Here is a 20655-nt window from a genome sequence, read left to right on the forward strand (position 1 = left end):
TTTTCACCTTTAGGACCACCTGTTGACTTTTTTTTTTTTTTTTGCATAGGTGTGTTTCACATCCCACCTCACCCACCCCCAGAAAGTTAATACTTACTGCATATTTACTATGTGTATGGTGCTATTTTAAGTACTTTATAGGAATTAACTCATTTCATCTTCACAACTATCCCAAGAGAGGTTAAGGGATTTGCCCAACGTTTTACAGGCAGTAAGTACTAGAGCCAGGATTCTATTACTTAGTAAGTGTAACTGTGTGAACATCAGTTGAGAACAGAAGTTTCTTTGAATCCTGGATGTTACATATTACTTACTGAATGTCATGACCCTAGATAGTGGGCTATTAGCACATAATAGAAACAACAAATGTTAAATCCACAGATTTAAAGAGTTTTCTGACCAGGGCATGGTGGTAGTATTTAGTTGGCTACTTCTACCATGGGTGAAATATTATTCCAGGATGTAAGAGTATGGCAAATAACAAAGATCTTGTTTTCATGGAGCTTATATTTTAATGGGGAAAAAATAATTGTGCAGACAACTAGGAAATAACATGATTCTGGTAGTAAGCACTATAATAATTAAGTCAGGTTAAGGGATGAGTGGATGGAATTAGTATTTCACGTGGAGCAGTCAAAGAAGTTATCTCTGAGGAGGTGATATTTGAATGGAAACTTGAATGTTGAAAAAGGGACATCTTTGGAAAGATCTGGGGGATCTTTGGAAAGATCAGGTACAGACGATAGCAAATGGATCCTCATCAGAATGTAAGAATGAACTTAATGAGTTAAAGGAAGAGTGAGAGGGCCAGTGTAATGAACAAAGAAAGTAGAAGATTAATGGGGTAGCAGGTGTCAGATCATGGAGTCTTGTAGAGATTTTATAAAGACTTTGGATTTATTCTAAGTTTAATGGAAGGATTTTAAGATACAGTTTCATTTTTAAAAGATCACTTTGCTCTGTAGCAAAGGGACTGAGTGGTGAGGGCCAAATGATAAGAAGAGAAAGACAGTGCTACTGCTGCAGCATTCCAGGCAGGAAAATAGGCTTGGGCCGGGGATGGAGGTGTTAGGAAGCGGTCAGATTTGGGATATTTTGGAGATAGAGCTAATATGATTTGGTGATGTAGGATGTGAAAGAGACAGATCAAAGATTTCTAAAGTTTGAAACCCGCATTACTTTGTGAATGGGTGTCATGAATCTAGAGTGGGAACTTAGGTTGAGGAGGAGTAAGCCAAATGTTGTCAGGTACTCTCAGCTGGTTCCAGTATAGCAGCAGCTTTTCATAGTTGAGAATGTCGAAGCCAGTTAACTCCATCCATGTTTCTTTCTTGTTCCATACATCCTTAGTACCCAGAAGCAAGCCCATTCCTCCTCCACGCTATATATCACTTGTCTTCATTTTCATACATCTTATTGTTTTCTCATACTGAATTGTTACAATGTTTTTACCCACCTGACTCATCATCACCACCATCAAATACCTGACTAGATCTCTTTCACTATTTTAATTCATGTTCTATCTCCTCCAGAAAATATTTTCTGATTCCAAATCCATTTAACTTTCATATCTGAGTTAGTGGTCCCTCCCATATACATCAGGGCACACTGTGTATAGTGTAAACACCTGTTTTGTGGCATTTAAAAAAAATCTATACTTCAGCAGAATAAGAGAAGGGAAAGTATTCTAGGTTGGGAGATGGATATGAATAAAAGTTCAGGGACAGATTTGGAGAGAGGACCAGGGAAAAAAGGAAGATTGTTCAATGAAGCTGTGGGGGGAAGCAAAGATTAGAAGAATCTTTTGGGTCATGACAGAGAATTTTAAAAGACTAAACTGTGATTGGATTTAATACAATAGGACAGTGATTCTCAACTCTGGCTGTACCCCTAAAAACACCTCGAGAATTTTTAAAATCCCACTGGCCATGAATTGCCTGGATTCATACTAAGTGACAATTTCTGGGTAGGGGACCCAGATTTTAAAGTTCCCCAGGTGATGTAAGCGTTAGCAAACTACTATAAGAAGTGGAAAATAATTGGTTGAAAGTAAGAGTCAAGAAATTGAATCATTATATTCTTCATTATTTGTGATCTTGGGTAGGTAACTTAATTCCTAATGTTCTTTATCTGTAACTTTGTTGGATGATCTCTGTGGAGACTTTCCTATTTCTAAAATCCTTTGATTTTAATGAAGGAAAATGTATAACAAAATTATGTTGCAGGGAAGATTAATCAGCTAAGTGCAGGGCAGACTGGAGGTAAGAAGATATGAGGACAAATTGGAGGTTAGAAGGTGGTTATTCATTGTTAGTGTGGGCAGGACAGTGAGTTCCTAGGAGAAGCTAGTTGCTTTTTAAATGGAAAAGGGGGCACATTAAGCCCTCTTGCACCAATTAATAGATTTTCTACCCTTTCCTTAATAAAGATTTCAGGAGACTTCATTTAAGTGTGAGTGTTCAAGGGTTTGGTTGCTATGACTAGTTTTTTTTCTTGTAACTTGTATTATTAATATTTGTTTTTAGCAAAATATTGAATAAAGGATGGCATATTTTGCCATAAAGTACTTAACGGATGTGCTGTTAACCAGTTTGTGCAGTGGAAATAATTCATAGAAACATTTCTTAGATCATATTCTCTTGGATTTCTGAAAAATGATCAATAAAAAATTGAATTCATTCTCTGTTTAGCACCCTTCCAAATTAGAGGTAGGAATCTACTTGGAGTATGTTCATATATTTCTCCTAATACTGTATTATTCTTTATTAGCAATTTGTCAAATTGAAAGAAAAATTTGATTCAGAACTATAAAGTTTTTAACTACTTTTTAACTTTTTGTTCATTCTTTTATACCTCATAATATTTTTTACCTGTTGTAGTTATTTTATGCCAAATTTTTTATGAGATCTTTTTTCCCCCACTTTTTCTTTTAGATTACACATCTTCTTCTTGGTATAGCATTTTGGAGAAGTTTTTTTTTTGTGATTGTTTCTAATTATATCATTAAAAGAGTAGTTTTCCCTCTTTGACCTTACCCAGTTGTAATTGACTCACGTTACTCAAATTTAATGATTTAGTATATTTTGTTTCCTAAAAATAAGTCTTTGTATGTTCTTATTCAGTGATACTCTTTCTGTTTTAAAAGAATTCAGTTTTTAATTGAATTTGAAATAGCTTGATTAGTAAGTTATTCAAAGCTTGGTGATCCAGTTTGAAAATGATGCACTCCTCTTATTTCTCATAACTACCTCGTTCAAAAAAATGCAACTCAGACTGATTGAACTTACCTATTTTATGAAATTCAAGAGTGTTAAAGGAAAAATAAAAGTAAACACTGATCTTTGAGTTTATGTCATACTGTCTTCCTCCATTCTCAGCACTATAAATTAACTCGTGTGCCAGTAGCCAGTCGACTAAATAAATAACCATAGCCATTCTTGTTTCTGTCTCCAAAAGTTTTTTGGTAATGTTCAGATAATCTGTAGTCTCTAAGATATTTCTGAAGTTCTAAATTTTCATAATACAGCATAGAATATGTATATGAAGGATTGAAGTAAACAAATCTTAATGAGTCTTTAGTAAGGTATACTGATTATTAGAAAAGAGCCAAAGGATACTTGATTTTTTTAGAAAGTGTATGTTTATTTATAGTGCTGAAAGTATAAGAGTGAAAAAGAAAGGGAAAGTAAAATTAGAACTAAAACTTGACAGGTATAAAGACAGGAAGAAAGAAGATGGAGGGAAAAGACGAAGGGATGGGGGTTTAGAAAAATTTTGAAGAGAGGTAAATATTTGGGGGGGGGGGTAAGGCAAAAGAAAACAAAGTAGAGGTGTCTCAAATTGGTAGACACTCACAAAGAGTGTTCACTTAGTGTTATACTGGGCTCGCATAGGGTTTCCATGAAGAACGCTAGGAGTTAAGAGATCTAAATTCTAGTCTTGGTTCTTTGTGTCACCTTGGAAAAGTCAGTTAACTCATCTGAGCTCAGATTCCTCATCTGTAAAATGCGAACATTGGACTAAGTGATCTTTAAGGTCCCTTCTGGCTCTAAAATTGTGTAATATTTCTTGGTGGTCAGTAATTGTGTGAAACACATTCCTGTTGTTAATTCACAGCTATTGCTGATTTTAGGACAGCATATTTGGGGAGAAGGATGTAAACTCCCTAAGGGTAGGAGCCTTTTCTGTCTTGTTCACTGCTGTATCCCCAGCAGCTAGCACAGTAGTTGGCACATAGGAGGCACTCAATAAATGTTTGCTGAATGAGTGATATGAAAAGTATCACTTTGGTGGTTCCTTATGGGAGCATCTAGAGGGCCTAGAGGGAAACTAGAGTGGATGAAGAGAAGGAAAAGACTGATTTCTTCTGAAGAAATCTTATATGGCTGATTTTTAATCTCTTGTTTTTCCTTATTTTATCCTGATTCAGAGAAAGTGTCTGCAGCTAGCGGTATATTAATGGTCACAAAACTTTTAGTGACCAGACATACATATGGTGAACTACACCAACATATAATCTAAGCCAGTTAGTTCCCTTCATGTCACCTAAAGAAAAACAGAACCAGCCTCTGTTCCTCATGGAACCTGTCTGAAAAGAGTACACATAGAATATATTGAGTTGGATTTATTGGCTTCATTCACTTGGGAAGCCAAGTTAGGCTATAAGCCAAGTACTGAGGCCCCCAGATTCCAGTGAAATCTTTGTGATCCACTGGTATCCTTGGGATAGAAGATAGTACATTGTTATGCCAAAGATAAGTTTTGCAAAAGTTCTTGAAGTAAAACATTCAGAAAATACATTTACTCTAATTTTTTGGAGGTTATAGTTTCAAAATATTCAGGTCCTTGAAATTCTGGCTCCTGAAGTTAGACCAAAAAGGGAAGAAAAGAGTCACTTTAAATCCCTAGCACTAAAGCAATCTGTGTATTCATTAGCTCTCTCCATCTTATCACTTTTATTTAACTTCCAGTTCAGAGTAAGTTTAGTTGACTGACAGGCAATTTCACAGCTGACTAGAAATAGAAAGCACCAAAAAGTGTGGGTCAGGAAGATGGAAGCATTCATAGGCAGATGTGATAACTGGTGACAGCAGGACATCCTTAATCTGAATGGGGAAAGGGCAGAGAATCTAAACACCTAGAATATCAGATATCCCTGATAACTTCTGAATCATTAAGAAATTAATAATTTATATTTCACATTAGCAGAAGTTAGGAAATCTGTCAGACGTTTCTGAAATAAGTTTATCCCAGTTAATTTTTTCTGTTTTGTACCTAAATGCTAAAACTTCAGTAGTCTGTAAAATGTACCTGTTGGAATACATGCATCCTTGCATCTGGCCCCAGAAGTACGAGATAATTATATACAGGGTCATTGTACTTTGGAAACTTTTAAATGTTTTAAATTCTTGTCTCTTATATCAGCTTGAGTTTTTTTTTTTTTTTTTAACAGTTGCTGACATTTTATGTTAGATTTGTAAAAATTGTAATGTTGAGAAGTATGTATGTATAAATAGTAGAGATTTCTTAAACGCGTTTTAAAAGGATCATATAAAAATTAAAGCTACATCAGCAAGGTGGGGTTAAATGTCTGTGTTCCTCAGTTTTGATTTAAAACATAAAAACATAAAACTGCAAATTTCTTAAAGCCATATTTGTACAAAATGTTTTTATTGAGACATAAGTCATCTAATTTGTTAAAACCTTTGGCAGACGTAGTCTGTTGTAAAATAGAAATATGAAAGATACAAATATGAAGGCGATATCCATTCATAATATTAAATTTCAGACTAGAACCTTTTTGTTAAAATCAGATTCCATTTGGAGTGAATTGAATATATCCATTTAAAACTTGCATATTATATTACATGTTAGGTCATTTAAAAATGTTTTAAATTGCCAACTCCAGAAGATGGATAACAATTTCATTCCTGATGGCAATGAATTTCCTTCTTCTGAATTTTTTTAATAGGTGCACTAGGCCTTCCAATGAGGGGGATGAGCAACAATACCCCTCAGTTAAATCGCAGCTTATCACAAGGCACTCAGTTACCGAGCCACGTCACGCCAACAACAGGGGTACCAACAATGTCACTTCACACGCCTCCATCTCCAAGCAGGTATTTATTGATGGACCAGAATATTTCTCAAAATGTATCTTTGTAGAGTAAGCAACTTTCTAGTTTTTAATAAGATAACTAATTATTTGATTTTTCTGGTTCAGTGCCTTTCACTGAGGAAAAGAAAGTTAATACCCTATGCTCCTTTTATTTCATTGCAAATTGATAAGTATAGTGTAAGATGTTCTTATCTTGCATCTAGCATACTGGTTGTCAGCTGGGTGGGTATCAAGGGTTAATCACCACCTGGGGAGCTTTATCAGAAGCCAGCTCTCTTCCTCAAAAGACGATGTGTAATTTAAAATCATTCCTCAGATAATTCTGATTATTGCTCCCCCAACACACATTCATTGTTCTAGTGAGTAAAACAAAACAAGATTACATAGATGATGCATATTAGCACGAAGAGGATAGAATGGCATACACTTCGAATGAACTTATTTTAAATGTATGTGTGAAATACATTTGTATTATTCTATATCATAGTCACAGCAATAATTTTCTCCTCTTAAATATCACCTTATGTTAGTTCTGCCGTAATTTACCCAATTTCTTGTTGGTTTTACTTTTCTTTTCAAAGAGCTAGAATGACCAGACAAAATAAGTAATGAAAATTAGCAGTGTAATTTGAAAGTGTATTTGAGGTTCTGGGGTCAGGCTGATTGATTATTTACAGAGAATTTTAATGAGTGATTGTAGAGAGCTTATTTAGTATAATGGACTTCTTTTTCAGGGGTATTTTGCCTATGAATCCTAGGAATATGATGAACCACTCCCAGGTTGGTCAGGGCATTGGAATTCCTAGCAGGACAAATAGCATGAGCAGTTCAGGGTTAGGTAGCCCCAACAGAAGCTCGCCAAGCATAATATGTATGCCAAAGCAGCAGCCTTCTCGACAGCCTTTTACTGTGAACAGGTAAGATGTTTATTGATAATGTGTATAATTGTCTTTCTGGGTGTTTTCAGATTTGCCTTTTCGTATTCAACATTCTGTTTCTTGAGTCTTGGCTTCTGTCTCATAAGTATGTTTCATCGTATTTTTATGACCAAAGATTCTCTTTCTGTTACACATTACAACTTTAACCTCCCCAAACTAAAGGCATGTTCTTTTGAAAATCAGTTTGATTGTAGAAAGCACATTAAAGCTTTTTGATGCTGTTAGAAAAGAATTGTTCTTAAGTTGCCACCAGGCAAATTTTTATTGATAGGTCCTTCCTCTGTTAAATGAGGCTGGCCACTTAATGTGGTAAGAGTTCCAGACTTACGAATAGTACCAGGGATGTGTTTGACTATTACTGCCTTGCTTCACTTATGCTTTGGTTCAGTACCTTTTCAACTAAAACTCAGTTTGGTGGTTTGGAGACTTAGTAACCAGAGACTTTTTAAGACTACATCTACAATATTTGAAAATAGTGTCATGTCCTGGGGTTTAAAACAAGATGAGCTGTGTACTTTACACACCTTTTTGTACTGTCCATTTTGCATGTTTACTATGCAGATAATAATGACATTAATGAAGACCAGTTGTCCATCTTGTTAAGATTTTTAAGCTGTTCAGATAATTTATATGAGAGTGATGACTACAGTATAAGGCTTTGTATCTTGCAAAAATAGCATTTAAGTCTGCCATTTTTTTAAAAAAATGGGGAACTGTGGGAGGAAAAAGGATCTTGACCTATTTGCTATCATCTTACCCATTTAATTCACTTTATCTGTTACTTGTAAAATCTGGATTCAAATAGGTTATTAGCACATTTCCTGTTTGATCTTCATCCCATAAACTCCAATTCTTTTATTTAGATTTATGAGTATTTCTCTTAATAATTTTACTGCTTTTACTTTTTAAAAAAAATTATTATCGTAAAGGGTTATCAAAATTCTTATCTCCTTGATAGCTTCCTAATCATACACTTCTTGGGCTTTATCACATCTTTTCTTACAGTATTGTTCATTGAATGTATGTTTATATTTTTGCCTTTCCATATTTTTTCACATTTTAATTGTTTTTTAAAAATACATTGCTTATAAATTGTCAATGAAACATGGGTTTCTAAAACCCTGCTTACTAGTTTTGGTAAATTGTATTTGTTACAGAATGTTTTCATCCCTTAGTACTTATTCAATGTGTGAAGGTACCTAGGTCACCAACATTGCTCACTTGCTATGAAACAAGTATTTTTAACAGCTCCAGATTTTGTGAAAATACTGTTTGGCCATAGTTACTTTTACAGATTTAGGTGAAAAAACAAAAACAAAAAACCCTGTCATCTTCAAACACTTTAACCCTACTCATAACACTGATAACACTCTTTTATCAGATTATTTGATGGTAAAGATGCCTACTGTCATTGTAGAATTTGCATTAACAGCTCTTTTTGACATTCTTAATTACTTCTGGCCTTGCCTTAAGTTCAGACTTGTTTTTGTTTTCTCATGTTTAGTAAGGCTTGTGCAAAAAAGGGAGGCGTTTGTAACTATTTACCATGTACCAATTGTGCACTGCTTTAGAATGGAGGGCACTATGGAGAGATATGGTTTTTCTTTTAAGTAGCTGAAAGATAAACTATATTTAGATAAGAATGATGTATTTTAGAGCACTAAATTCAGTTAAAGAAAAACATCGCTTAATTCAGGTAAACTAAACCTTTATTGAGTGCCTGTTGTGTATCCTCCTGAAGACTAAAGGCAGAGGATGCCAAGATGACTGTGACACAGACCCTGTCTATGAGGAGTTTATATTCTAGTTGGGAAAGACTGTGTTGTATGAAAGAAGATCTTTTATGGAAAGCAATAATGGCACACTTTACCAGTAGTGGAAGGAGAACAAGTATTCAGGAACAATAGTTTTACACTAAACTACATGTTTTTGAGATCAGTTACTTCTACCAGTGTATCCAGTAAGTTGGTTCTCCAAGCACATCAAATAGTGCCCTTAATCTCTGTTTTCCTCCAGACTTATGTGTACATTCTTTGCTTTTTGTTTTTTAATTCATCTGTTTAAGACATTATGGTTCTCAGTTATTCATGGAGGGACTTCAGGAACATTTTCAAATAAAGGTTAAACTCAGAAAAATGAAAGTAGTGTTTGTTTTTAAACATATTGTTGTTTTATATGAGGAGGTCAAAAGTATACACTTCTGTTTTTCTTCATCTGGAAGTTAGTGTTCTCTTACTGTATATCTAAAATTATTTTCTATGTACCCAGTATGTCTGGATTTGGAATGAACAGGAATCAGGCATTTGGAATGAATAACTCCTTATCAAGTAACATTTTTAATGGAACAGGTAAGCTTATTCTGGAGGTAGTACCCTATAAAAAATATGGTAGATCTTTGAAATATGAAGCAATTCAACATACTGGTCTTAAAATATTAATAGATTTTTGTGTTAAACTGGTAGAATTTAATTTAGTGAGAATTTGACAGGAATAGGGTTTAATTCAAGTGAATAGTTGAGAGATATTTAAATATATTTTTTCACTTGATGTGGTAATAGCATAGTGTTATAACTTCAGAATTATTTCCTTAATACCTAGAGAAAGCCCCTGAACATTACCCTAGTCTGTATTTATGCTTCAGAATTTTTTTTGCTTCAAGAGCATTTCCTATCCTCAGTCCTGTCACTACAGTCTAATTTAGGTTGAGTGTTACAGCATTCTGGTTATAGGGACCCAGATTGAAGAAACCTTTAAAATTTTATTGGAGCACTTAACAACTTTTTCTTAATAATTTTAATAATACTAATTTTGGCATTTAACCCTTGGATTTTTTATCCAGTTTTATATGTAAAGTTCAGAATTTAATTACAGAGAAATCTGATTTTGAATTCCTGCAGTCCATTGGTTTCTTTCTTTTATCAACTGCTTCAGAGAGAAGAGAGCAGGAGGCTTAATTGCTATTCTGCTTCAAATTTTACCCTCTTCCATCCTTGCCTCCAGACCCTTTCCAGAGAAAAGAAATAAAGGACGTTGTTACGGTCATAGGAGCAAAAATGAATTGATCATTCAGAGAGAAATATATGTGAAGGAAGTGGAAGGGAAAGAATGATCAGTGAAATGAAGCATATGTGGAAGCATCAGACAAGATTTAGTAATGAAATGTCATTTGGGACTATGAGCTTTTAATTTTATGTGGTATTATATGTGTAGCAGCATAGATTGATCAAATTAGACTTTAAAATTCCAAAATGTAGCATTTAAAACTTACAGTTTTATGTTCAAGGTGTTAAAAATGATATGAAGTACCATATTCCCACTGTTTCTGAAATGTTCCAATTTTTTCATATTTTATTATCTCTGAAATCAGACTATGTATCATAGTTTAATTGGCAAGTTATTTTTTTTTCCTAAATGGACCATAAAGTAACAGTGTGTCTGACAATGCCATCTTATATTCTGAATTACGCTTTTCCACACTTCCATAAATTTTAAAATTATTTTTAAAATTCAGTTTTAACTAAACTTTAACTATTTTTAGGAAAATTGTCTCCAAGTCTTTACCTAAAAATTCAAATTTGGGGGTTTATTAAGTATTTTTTAGGTTAAAATTCTTAGATAGCATGGCAATTTTAAATTCCATCTTAGAGGACCTGAAGATGTGTATTGAAAGTTAATACATATTCAAAGTTTTTGGTTAATTTGTAACTATATAACTAACTATAATAGAATAATTCAAGAAAGATAACTTTTGTAGATTGAAACACTATAAATTTGTCCTGTTGGTCTTTTTATGTAGTAGTACCTTTTTTAAATTAAAAATTAATAAATTGCTGTTTGTTTAGAAACAGTGGATATGATTTTATCATTTACTCTTCATAATTTTAAATTATAACCTGAGTTGGATTGTTATGAGAGTGTGTTGTTTTTCTGTCAACAAAGTAATCTTGAGGTAATTAGTTTCTGAGATTTTTCTAATTATGAAACTTGGAGAAAAATTCAAAATTAACTGAAAGGCCACATAAATTAAAAATGCTATAAAACATGAAAACATCAGATGAAACAAAGTTTTTAAAAAAACCCTATAGTTCAGGCTAAAACTAAGGTAGAAAATTAAATTCTTCAAAAATTAAGCATATAAGATTGTAAGAATAATAGAATAATAAAAGTTGAGAAGAATAAGGGGATGATTAAAATTGGCAACATAGAGGGGCCCCTACCTGGCTCAGTTAGTAGAGCATGCAAGTCTTGATCTTGGGGTTATGAGTTTGAGCCCCATGTTGGGTGTAGAGATTACTTAAAAATAAAATCTTTAAAAAATAGGCAAAGTAGAAATATTAGGTTAAATTTCAGGCTGATCTTTTTCATTTAAAATGAACAAAAATTAATTTTATTCATTTAATATATTTATTGAGCGCCTACTGTGCAATAGGTAATATAATCTTCTGGGCTTTGCATCATATTCCCATGCTTCCCAAACTCTTGCCAGACATGGGAACCCTATTTATATTGTGTCTACCCCACCTGGCTATACTCCCCAACTGCAGAAACAGACACACAGACGCTTGCACACACATACGTGTGTATGGGACAAGTAGATCACAGGACAGAAGTCCTTAGAGTTTCTGCTCCCACTGCCTGTGTTTCAGATATGATTCTGGTCATTTGCAAGAGGCACTGTCATTATCACACCTGTGTGTAACTAAAGCTCCAAGCATCCAGATACTACCTCTGCTTTTGGATATAATGAAAAGAACAGTTACATCACGATAGTCTCTCTCTTGTTAGCTAGAGTACCCTCCTTCACAGGGGAAGTAATGTACCACGTTAACTCCTTATTGTCTATCTTAAGTCTCTAGGATTTGGGGTTTTTATTATGCTAGCTACATATTGTTTGCTGAATTATTCATGGAATTCTTTTGCATGAAATAAGTCCACAAGTGTTTAATGTACACTTATACATACTTAGTACAGTGCTGTGTCTTTAGGAAGAACGTACTGTCATTTCAAATTATACGATGGTTGATGTTTAATAATCCCTTTAAAATGTTTGTACAGAGTGCCTGGCTGGCTCAGTCAGTAGAGTATGTGGCTCTTGATCTCTGGGTTGTGAGTGCAAGCCCCATGTTGGGCCGAGAGCTTATTTAAAATAAAATAAAATGTTTGTAGAATCAATAATGTTCTTTCTCATTATTTAGATGGAAGCGAAAATGTGACAGGATTGGACCTTTCAGATTTTCCAGCGTTAGCAGACCGAAACAGAAGAGAAGGAAGTGGTAACCCAACTCCATTAATAAACCCCTTGGCTGGAAGAGCTCCTTATGGTAATTAAGCTTTCTAATAATGGCTAATGGAAACTTTTCCAATTGTGCACACACACACAGACATACACATTTGTGTACATATGCATGTTCATGTCTGTACACACACACACACACACACACACACACACACACACACACACAATATGTTTTCTAATCAGAGTAGCATAATTTCGTCAAAGCTGATATATGCAAAGTGCATTTTCCTTCCAGAATACCATGATAACAAAGTTAGATGGGAAACAGTTTGTACAGAAACCCAAAAGGAAATGTTCATTGGTATTCAGAGGTTTTCTTCTGGCATTTCTGCCTTAAGTGTACCATAATGATTAAGGTGCCTTTTCTTAATTCATCACACATTTTTGAAGAATACATTCCTACATTCCTGGTGATTAGTAATGACTGACCTTACATTGAATATTTTTCCTAAGCCAGTTTCTCAACCTCCACACTACTGACATTTGGGTCAGATAATTCTTTGTAAATGGGGGGGGGGGGGGGGGTTTTTTGCATTATAGAATGTTATAGCAACATCCCTGGCCTCTGCCAACTTGATGCCAATAGTACCTCTCCCCACCATCGTTTTGACAACCATAGGTGTCTCTAGAAATTGACGCATGTCCCATGGGAGAAAAAATTGCCTTCTGTTGAAAACTGCTCATAGGGTCATGGATAGTTCATGTAGACTCTTGGTCACAATTAAAGCCATTTCTCACTATCTCTAATAATTAAGAGATTTGGCTAAATGAAAAGGAAGGGCGTGAAATGTGTGCAATAACAATTTAGACGTGAAAATTATGTAACAACAATGTAGCCATATTCTCTTTACCCATTGCACATAGTTGTTTCCTTTTGGGAGAATCTGATAGAGATCAGTAGCAGAAACAATGAACTTAGAAGCATCAGTTCATAACTTTTTAAGATAATGGTTTCTCCCATTTTCATCCAAGAAGGATTTCTGTGCCTTTCAGAATATGAATATAAATAACAGTGTGTGGAGAAGGGAGAGTATATATTGTTAGTATTCTAAAGTTTCCAAATTAGTCTTCCAAAAATAACAAAAAAAATGATCTGCCCTGGAAGTTGAGTACCTAGCTACTTGATTCTCAGTTCAGACTCTAATGTTTTTAACCTTTCCTCATAGGTCCATTTTTTCATCCCTTTAATCATTCCCGTTGCTCTCCTTGGACCAACTCTAGTTTCTCCATATCGTTCTTGAATTGTGGAGCCCCAAACTGGATATTGTTCTCCAATAAGGGCCTGACTAATGCCAAGTATAGTGGGAGGATTACTTCCCAGTTCTTGCATGTTTTACATCTATTACATGGAGTCCAAGAAAATCTGAAATAATATGGAGTTGTTTTATAATTGATTGCAATTTGCTCACTCTGTAAGTCACTTTCAAGTAGAATACTGACATGTTCTTTTAAAATTTATTTTGTTCATTTGTATTTGACAATTAACTGGTGTTTATAATAGCCAAATATTTAAGTCAAGCTTTAAACCAAAAATTTTAATAACTATTACCAATATCAAATTGTTTTTAAGCATCTATATATGACATTAGATTTAGAATTATAGGATTACCACTTTCTTCCCTTGTATTATTTTGTATATTGAGTTATTAATCAGTATATAAAAATATAGTTCTTCATTATTATCCTGAATACTAATTTTTTGAAGTGTGCTTTCATAGTGTAATAAAAAATCCTTTTGGTATGTTAGTATGAGGAAACTTTAGTTTTTTTATAATTTGTAGTAAAATAGCATAAATATGAATTAGAATTTTCTGGATTATTTTCATTACATAGTGGGAATGGTAACAAAACCAGCAAATGAGCAATCCCAGGACTTCTCAATACACAATGAAGATTTTCCAGCATTACCTGGTTCCAGCTATAAAGATCCAACGTCAAGTAATGATGACAGTAAATCTGTAAGTAACTGAGAATTATGTGTGTGAGTAATGTAGTTTTTTCCCTTCAGACTTCTCTTGTATTAACAGTTTTATAGACTATATTAAGGACTTACTAAGTACTGTTACAAAATTGTTTATCTTGAATATCTGTAATAATCTAACTTCTGAAGAATGTGGAAAACCTTTATAACTTAGAAGATAGCCTATTTTTTTCCTATTTCGTATAGGTTTGCAAATTTCTGTTGAACTTCTCAGAGTTAATTTAGACTTTTATTGTAGTCCCTGTCAGCTGGATCCCATGAAGTTTGATATTATAGCCTTCTAAGGAGCTGTGTTTTTCTTGAGTAAGTTTTCTCCTTGAAGAATCTTTATACACATTTTTATTCCTGTGTTGATTCAGCCAACTCAGCTTCCTCTTTCTGACTTAACGAATGTGTTTTATTTCTTCCACATTTCACTGAAAATAGCTTTTAATTTTTTTTTTTTTTTTGTGATGGGAGTTTGTATGTATTATTAAAATAGTTGATAAAGAAGATTACTGGGTAAGAATTAAATATGAATTTTAAAAGTTTATATATTCTAACTTATCCTGGAGGTTTTTATGGTGATATCATAGGCAATGTACTGTAATATTTCTCTTCTAAATTAAAGTGTTGAAGAGTGAAACTTGAAGTATATCCCAAAGCATATAGTTCTGAGATAAAGATTATTTTTCTGTGACTGAAGATCTGAGATATATAAGAATATCTTTCATATATTTTTGTCCTTTAAATACACAAATGTGTAAAATACAGGATTTATTTGTAAACCGTGGGACAGTTGTGGAAACAAAAAGTTTCATGTAGAACATGAAAAACAGGTAATAATATACTACCAATTTAAATATAATAAAGAATGAATAGAAAGGTAACTAATACGTGTACTCAATTTTTGCACTTAACAAATTTTAATGTCACATTTAATTTTTTCCATGTTAGAATTTGAATACATCTGGCAAGACAACTTCAAGTACAGATGGACCCAAATTCCCTGGAGATAAAAGTTCAACGACGCAAAATAATAACCAGCAGAAAAAAGGGATCCAGGTGTTACCTGATGGTGGGACTCTATAAAATATGTCAAAGATATTATAGAATTCGTTTCTTTACTTTTTCCTTAAAGATAAAATTACTATGTTCTTCTTATCCAGGTCGGGTTACTAACATTCCTCAAGGGATGGTGACGGACCAATTTGGAATGATTGGCCTGTTAACATTTATCAGGGCAGCAGAGACGGACCCAGGAATGGTACATCTTGCATTAGGAAGTGACTTAACAACATTAGGCCTCAATCTGAACTCTCCTGAGTAAGTTTTTTTCTTTTCTTCCACATTTGTGTATAATACTTCCTTGTGGATTTCCAGTTTTTAATTTCATGTGATCACAGTGTATTACCTGCAGCCACTCGTTGCTGTTCTCTCTTGACTCTTTGGATCATTCCCTCTCATGTTAGCTCCTGGATCACTGTCATTTGACAGTATCATTCCCTTATAATTTGGCAGTTTCAAAATACACATATTTGATCTTCCAAAATCCTGAGATCTTGGCTCCTTGAGTTTCTCACCTCCAAAAGTCTTAACCCTCCACCATATCTCAGCTACTTACAAAGTTATCCCTTTGACCTTGGCATTACCAGTAACTTCAGTTTCCCTGTAATTTTAAGTCTCTGCTCCCATGCCACTTCCCATTTTCCGTCTTTCTCCCTCTAGTACTGACTCCAATAATCATTTGACTCCTTGGGATCTTCAGTCTATTGATTCTTCCACCTTTTACTGTTCTTCAACATCCTTCTCTTTGCCTGAGAAGATTTCACTTTCTTCTTACCCAGTGAAATTCTTTAGTCTTTCATAATGGCTTTTTACATACACTCTTGACTACTTTGCCCCTCTCTTACTTTGTCATGATTTCATGGCAAAAACTACAACCCTGGTTATACTTCAGTCATTCCATTCTTGATCTGTGCTATTGAACTGGTTAAAGAAAAGCACACAACTTCACTGCCTAGTCCTCACTTCTAGGAACCTCAAAAGCGGGCTCATAATTCTGCCACCCATAATTGTAAGTGGCGTGCTTGGTCCCTTCATTCTTTTGCTCTCCTATGCAACTATTCCACACTCGTTTCTCCTAACATCTGATTACCTTTTTCCCAGTCCTTACTCTCAGATGGAGACCTTGCTTTTTTTTTCTTTCCTGAGTTTTTATTTAAATTCCAGTTAGTTAACTTACAGTGTAATACTAGTTTCAGGTGTAGTAGTAAGACCTTGCTTTTTAAATTTCTACTTTCCTAAGAAAGCTGGAAGTAATCAGAAGAGAATGTCAGCATAGTTCTACCACCAGATCTAACTATCTGCTACCATCTGCACCCACCTTATTCTTGTCTTTCACCCTGTTGATCCATGCTTTCTACTTAAAGTCTCTCTTGAAAACTCAAGGACATAGCTCTAACAATTTTTGCACATTGTTGGATCATTTCCGTCAGCGTACAAGTAATGCTATTACTTCCTCTATGTTAATAAAGTACATTCTTTTTGTCTCATCTCTTCCATGAATTACTGCCTTTATTTCTTTATTCTTACTTTTTGAAGAGCAAAACTCTTTTAAAAAGCCATTTTTTATCTTCCATTTGTCTTCTCCCATTCTCTGTTAAACCCATTTCAGTTAGGATTTTGCTCCCTCACCCCTTCACTAAACCTGCTCTCATTGAGGTCATGAAATTCAGTGGTCTCTTGTAGAAACTTGACCTGACCTGTGAGCAACGTTTGACATAGTGGATTCATTGCTTCATGCTTCTCATTGCTTTTAACTGCCAGCACCCTGGTTTGAATCACCATCCTTTCTTTCCTAGATTATACCATCAGGCAGTCCCCAGGTGTCCCTGATGCTCTGTGTGCCCCTCACAATCTCTTTATGTAGCAGCCAGGACAATCCTTTCTGAATAAGTTAATCCTTTGCTCAGTGCCCGATAAAGGTCTGTGGTTTCCTTATGATTAAAAACCTAAAATCTTTACAGGCCTACTCATCTCCATAGGCATGGTCTGTCTCTCTCCTGCCGCCACCTCAACAGCTTCGCCCTTTGTTCACTCTGTTCCAGTTTCACTGACCTTCACTGGCTTGGCTGTACCTCAGACATGTCAGTCACACGCCCACCTTAGTTTTGCTAAGTTGCTTAATTTGCTCTAGCAGTTCCCTCAGACTAGAATAGTCTTCTGCCAGGTCATGAATATGGCTGACCCCCCTCACATCTTTCGAATTTTTGTTCAAATCCTATCCTATCTTCTAAATGGAACCTAAGCTGGCTACCTAATTTAATGCAACTGATATCCCCTCCTTACCCCTCCACCAACACAGAATATTATTTATTATGCACCTCCTCCTAATCCACCATCCTAACCAGAAAGTAAATTTCATGTTGTCAGTTATCTTTGTTTTGTTCGCTGATGTATCTCAAGCACCTGCAACAGTGTCAGGCATGTAATAGGCACTTAGTAAATATTTGGTGAATTTGAACTTTTGTTTTTAATACTTACTGATTTTTTCTGGCCATGTAAATGGGAAAGTAATTTTACTGGGGGCATGGTATTAATGAATTTAAAGCATTCTGAGTTGAAGTTACGTATATATGTGAATATATAACTCGTAACTTAATGTAGACACTGAGTATATATACAGCTATTTAACCGTGTTTCATTTTTCTGCTGTGTAAGTTGTAGTAAACACATGAAAAGAAATTAGAAGTAAAGATACTCATTTTACTTTTGAAGTCATTTTTCTTGATTTCCTGAATAAAATTAGAAATCTTTGATTCTACTTTGGACTTCAGAGTGGTTTTTTTTTTCCCTCTTATTCAGAAATCTTTACCCCAAATTTGCATCACCCTGGGCATCTTCACCTTGTCGACCTCAAGACATAGGTAGGAGAATCTATTTGTGTTCAGACCTTTTAAAAATATTTTTTAAACTGAGAATCAGTTAATAAGGCTTTTTTCATTTTATTATCCAGACTTCCATGTTCCATCTGAGTACTTAACGAACATTCACATTAGGGATAAGGTGAGTGTAGTTTATTATTCTCCTCAGTCAGCATGAATGTATCTATTTTCCAGGCACTGTTTTTCAGTTTAGACAGCATAAAGTCTTTTGAAATAATTAGCAGTGATCTCAGGGGTATGCTTTCATGTTGCCAATTCAATTATAACAGTTTTATTTCTATTTTAATGTTTTGATGAGAATCCTGGGTTATATTTAAAGAATATGTTTTAAAAACAAAACAGTGGTAGGTCTGGTCAAATATTTCTCAGAGTTCTTAATAACAGGTTATAACCATGGTTGATGAGAATCAACTATTTTGGAAAATTTGATGAATTTCTTTTTGATATTCTCATTTTATGCCCTTGTATCAATAAGAAATATATTTTTACAAATATTACAGTGTTTTCAGTGGAACAGTGTGTACATTTAAAAGCTATGACATTGGCTTTAAAATTTTTTTTAATTACCTAAAATTCTAGCTATAAAATAACTATTAACAGATTGAAGTTTTAACTTTTTTTTTTAATCAAAAAAAGAAAATGGTAGATACTCTTGTTGAGGGGAAAGAACTAAAATGTTCATTTCTGTTAGAAATTGTATCCCTAGATTTTGGCGTTGAGGAAAGATACGATTTATTAAAACTTACGTGTTACACATATGTATATAAATATGTATTGCATTATATATTTATACATAAATATAAAATATTATATATATATATGTGTGTGTACACACACACACACACACACACACACACACACACACAGGTGTTCTGTGTCTGTACCATGCAATTGCATGGTCAAATGGATGTTGATTTTGTGGACAGGCAAGTAAAGAGATATTTCTCAATATGTCTCAATACTTGAATAGATGGAAGACAAGAAGTATGGGATAGAGCTTATTTTTTCTGTTTGTGGATCATGTGATTTTTCTGCTACTTCTATCATAGGGCTTTTTTGCTCCAATTACCTAAGGGCTCCAAAGCCAAAATTTTCTTACGGCAATTTAAGAAATACTGATTTGAGAGAATTTGTCACATTAAAAACTGCTGCTTGAATGGGGATAATATGGAGAGGAAAATTATATTCTAAGAATGTATAACAGTTAAATAAACATTTAGATGCAGGATTAGGTGAAGAGAGAAAAGTTTTTTCATTTTGGTGAGAATAAAGGCTTTTCCTAACACAAGAGTTGGAGTCTATTAAACTCAGTGTTTTAGAGTTTGGTTGGTGGTTAATGTTTCTGCTTTATGGAGGGACATGTGAAGCAATCATCTTTTAGTTATCCATTTAAACAAAATAAAGAGCTATCACTTTATGATTTTTGTATTTACCATATGTGATTTGGTAAAAATACATAACCAGTTTGTGAATCACTGTCAGATACAGACTGAGCTAACATTTCTTACAGGTTTCCTATGTATCAGGTCCTCTTTAAGGTGCATTCGTATACAGGCACTTTATCAATTTTACTTACATTCTTAGTAACCTTGTAGGTCTCATTTCTCCATTTTATGTGGAAGTTCAGAGACCTTAAATAACTTGGACATGGGTCATATTAGTAAATAGTGGAACCAGGACTTGAATATAACTCCTGCATCTCTGAGCATCGTGTTCCACTATTGTTACTGTGTTGGGTATTAATAAACCCTCGTGTAAAACAGCATTTGGTCTTGCTGAGAAGTTTTTATATAGCTTTTTATTTTATTATTATATAAACAGATGTACCAGAAATAGTTGTTAAATGACTAGTTATTTAAATGATAAAACTCCCCCTTAGGATTATAACTACCTATGAAATCATGTAATAACAGTTATCTACTACAGAGAAGAGGGTTTGTTTATCTTGTTATTTTTACTATCGTGATAGCAATGTTAGGGTTTTCAAACTTATTTTACACTTCAGAATAATTGATTTCTCTTTTCCAGCTGGCTGCAATAAAACTTGGCCGATACGGAGAAGACCTTCTCTTCTATCTCTATTACATGAATGGAGGAGACGTATTACAACTTTTAGCTGCAGTAGAGCTGTATGTTCAAAGTATTTTCAAACACTTTTGTATTATAGTGGATCTTGTTTATTCTGAAAACTTTTTTTTTTTAATGATGGCTATAGTCTGTCTTTTGTTTTTAAAGCAGAAATATTTCCATCAAGAAATAATTTGTTTTTACATTTAGTAAAATAAAGTTAATTTAGATTGAAAGTTTATATTGCTATGGTTTCATAGTCATTGTATACCTAAAAGGAATTATTTCAGATTTAAATAATCCTAAATTTGTAAGAAGACAGGATTGAC

General features: G+C 34.1%; 1 protein-coding gene across 5 annotated transcripts in view; it reads left to right on the forward strand.

The window, feature by feature from the left end:
* Positions 1–20655, forward strand: part of CNOT2 (CCR4-NOT transcription complex subunit 2) — a 131550-nt gene that overhangs the window by 101433 nt on the left and 9462 nt on the right. For all 5 annotated transcript variants that reach the window (XM_049627410.1, XM_049627409.1, XM_049627411.1 and 2 more), the window contains 10 exons: positions 5972–6119; positions 6853–7035; positions 9325–9404; positions 12252–12377; positions 14186–14310; positions 15270–15390; positions 15482–15638; positions 18180–18241; positions 18331–18380; positions 20288–20388. In XM_049627410.1, the coding sequence (XP_049483367.1) occupies positions 5972–6119; positions 6853–7035; positions 9325–9404; positions 12252–12377; positions 14186–14310; positions 15270–15390; positions 15482–15638; positions 18180–18241; positions 18331–18380; positions 20288–20388 (1153 nt within the window). The remainder of the gene's footprint in view (positions 1–5971; positions 6120–6852; positions 7036–9324; positions 9405–12251; positions 12378–14185; positions 14311–15269; positions 15391–15481; positions 15639–18179; positions 18242–18330; positions 18381–20287; positions 20389–20655) is intronic.

The sequence above is a fragment of the Panthera uncia genome, chromosome B4, assembly GCF_023721935.1.
Source record: "Panthera uncia isolate 11264 chromosome B4, Puncia_PCG_1.0, whole genome shotgun sequence".
Taxonomy (NCBI): Eukaryota; Metazoa; Chordata; class Mammalia; order Carnivora; family Felidae; genus Panthera; species Panthera uncia.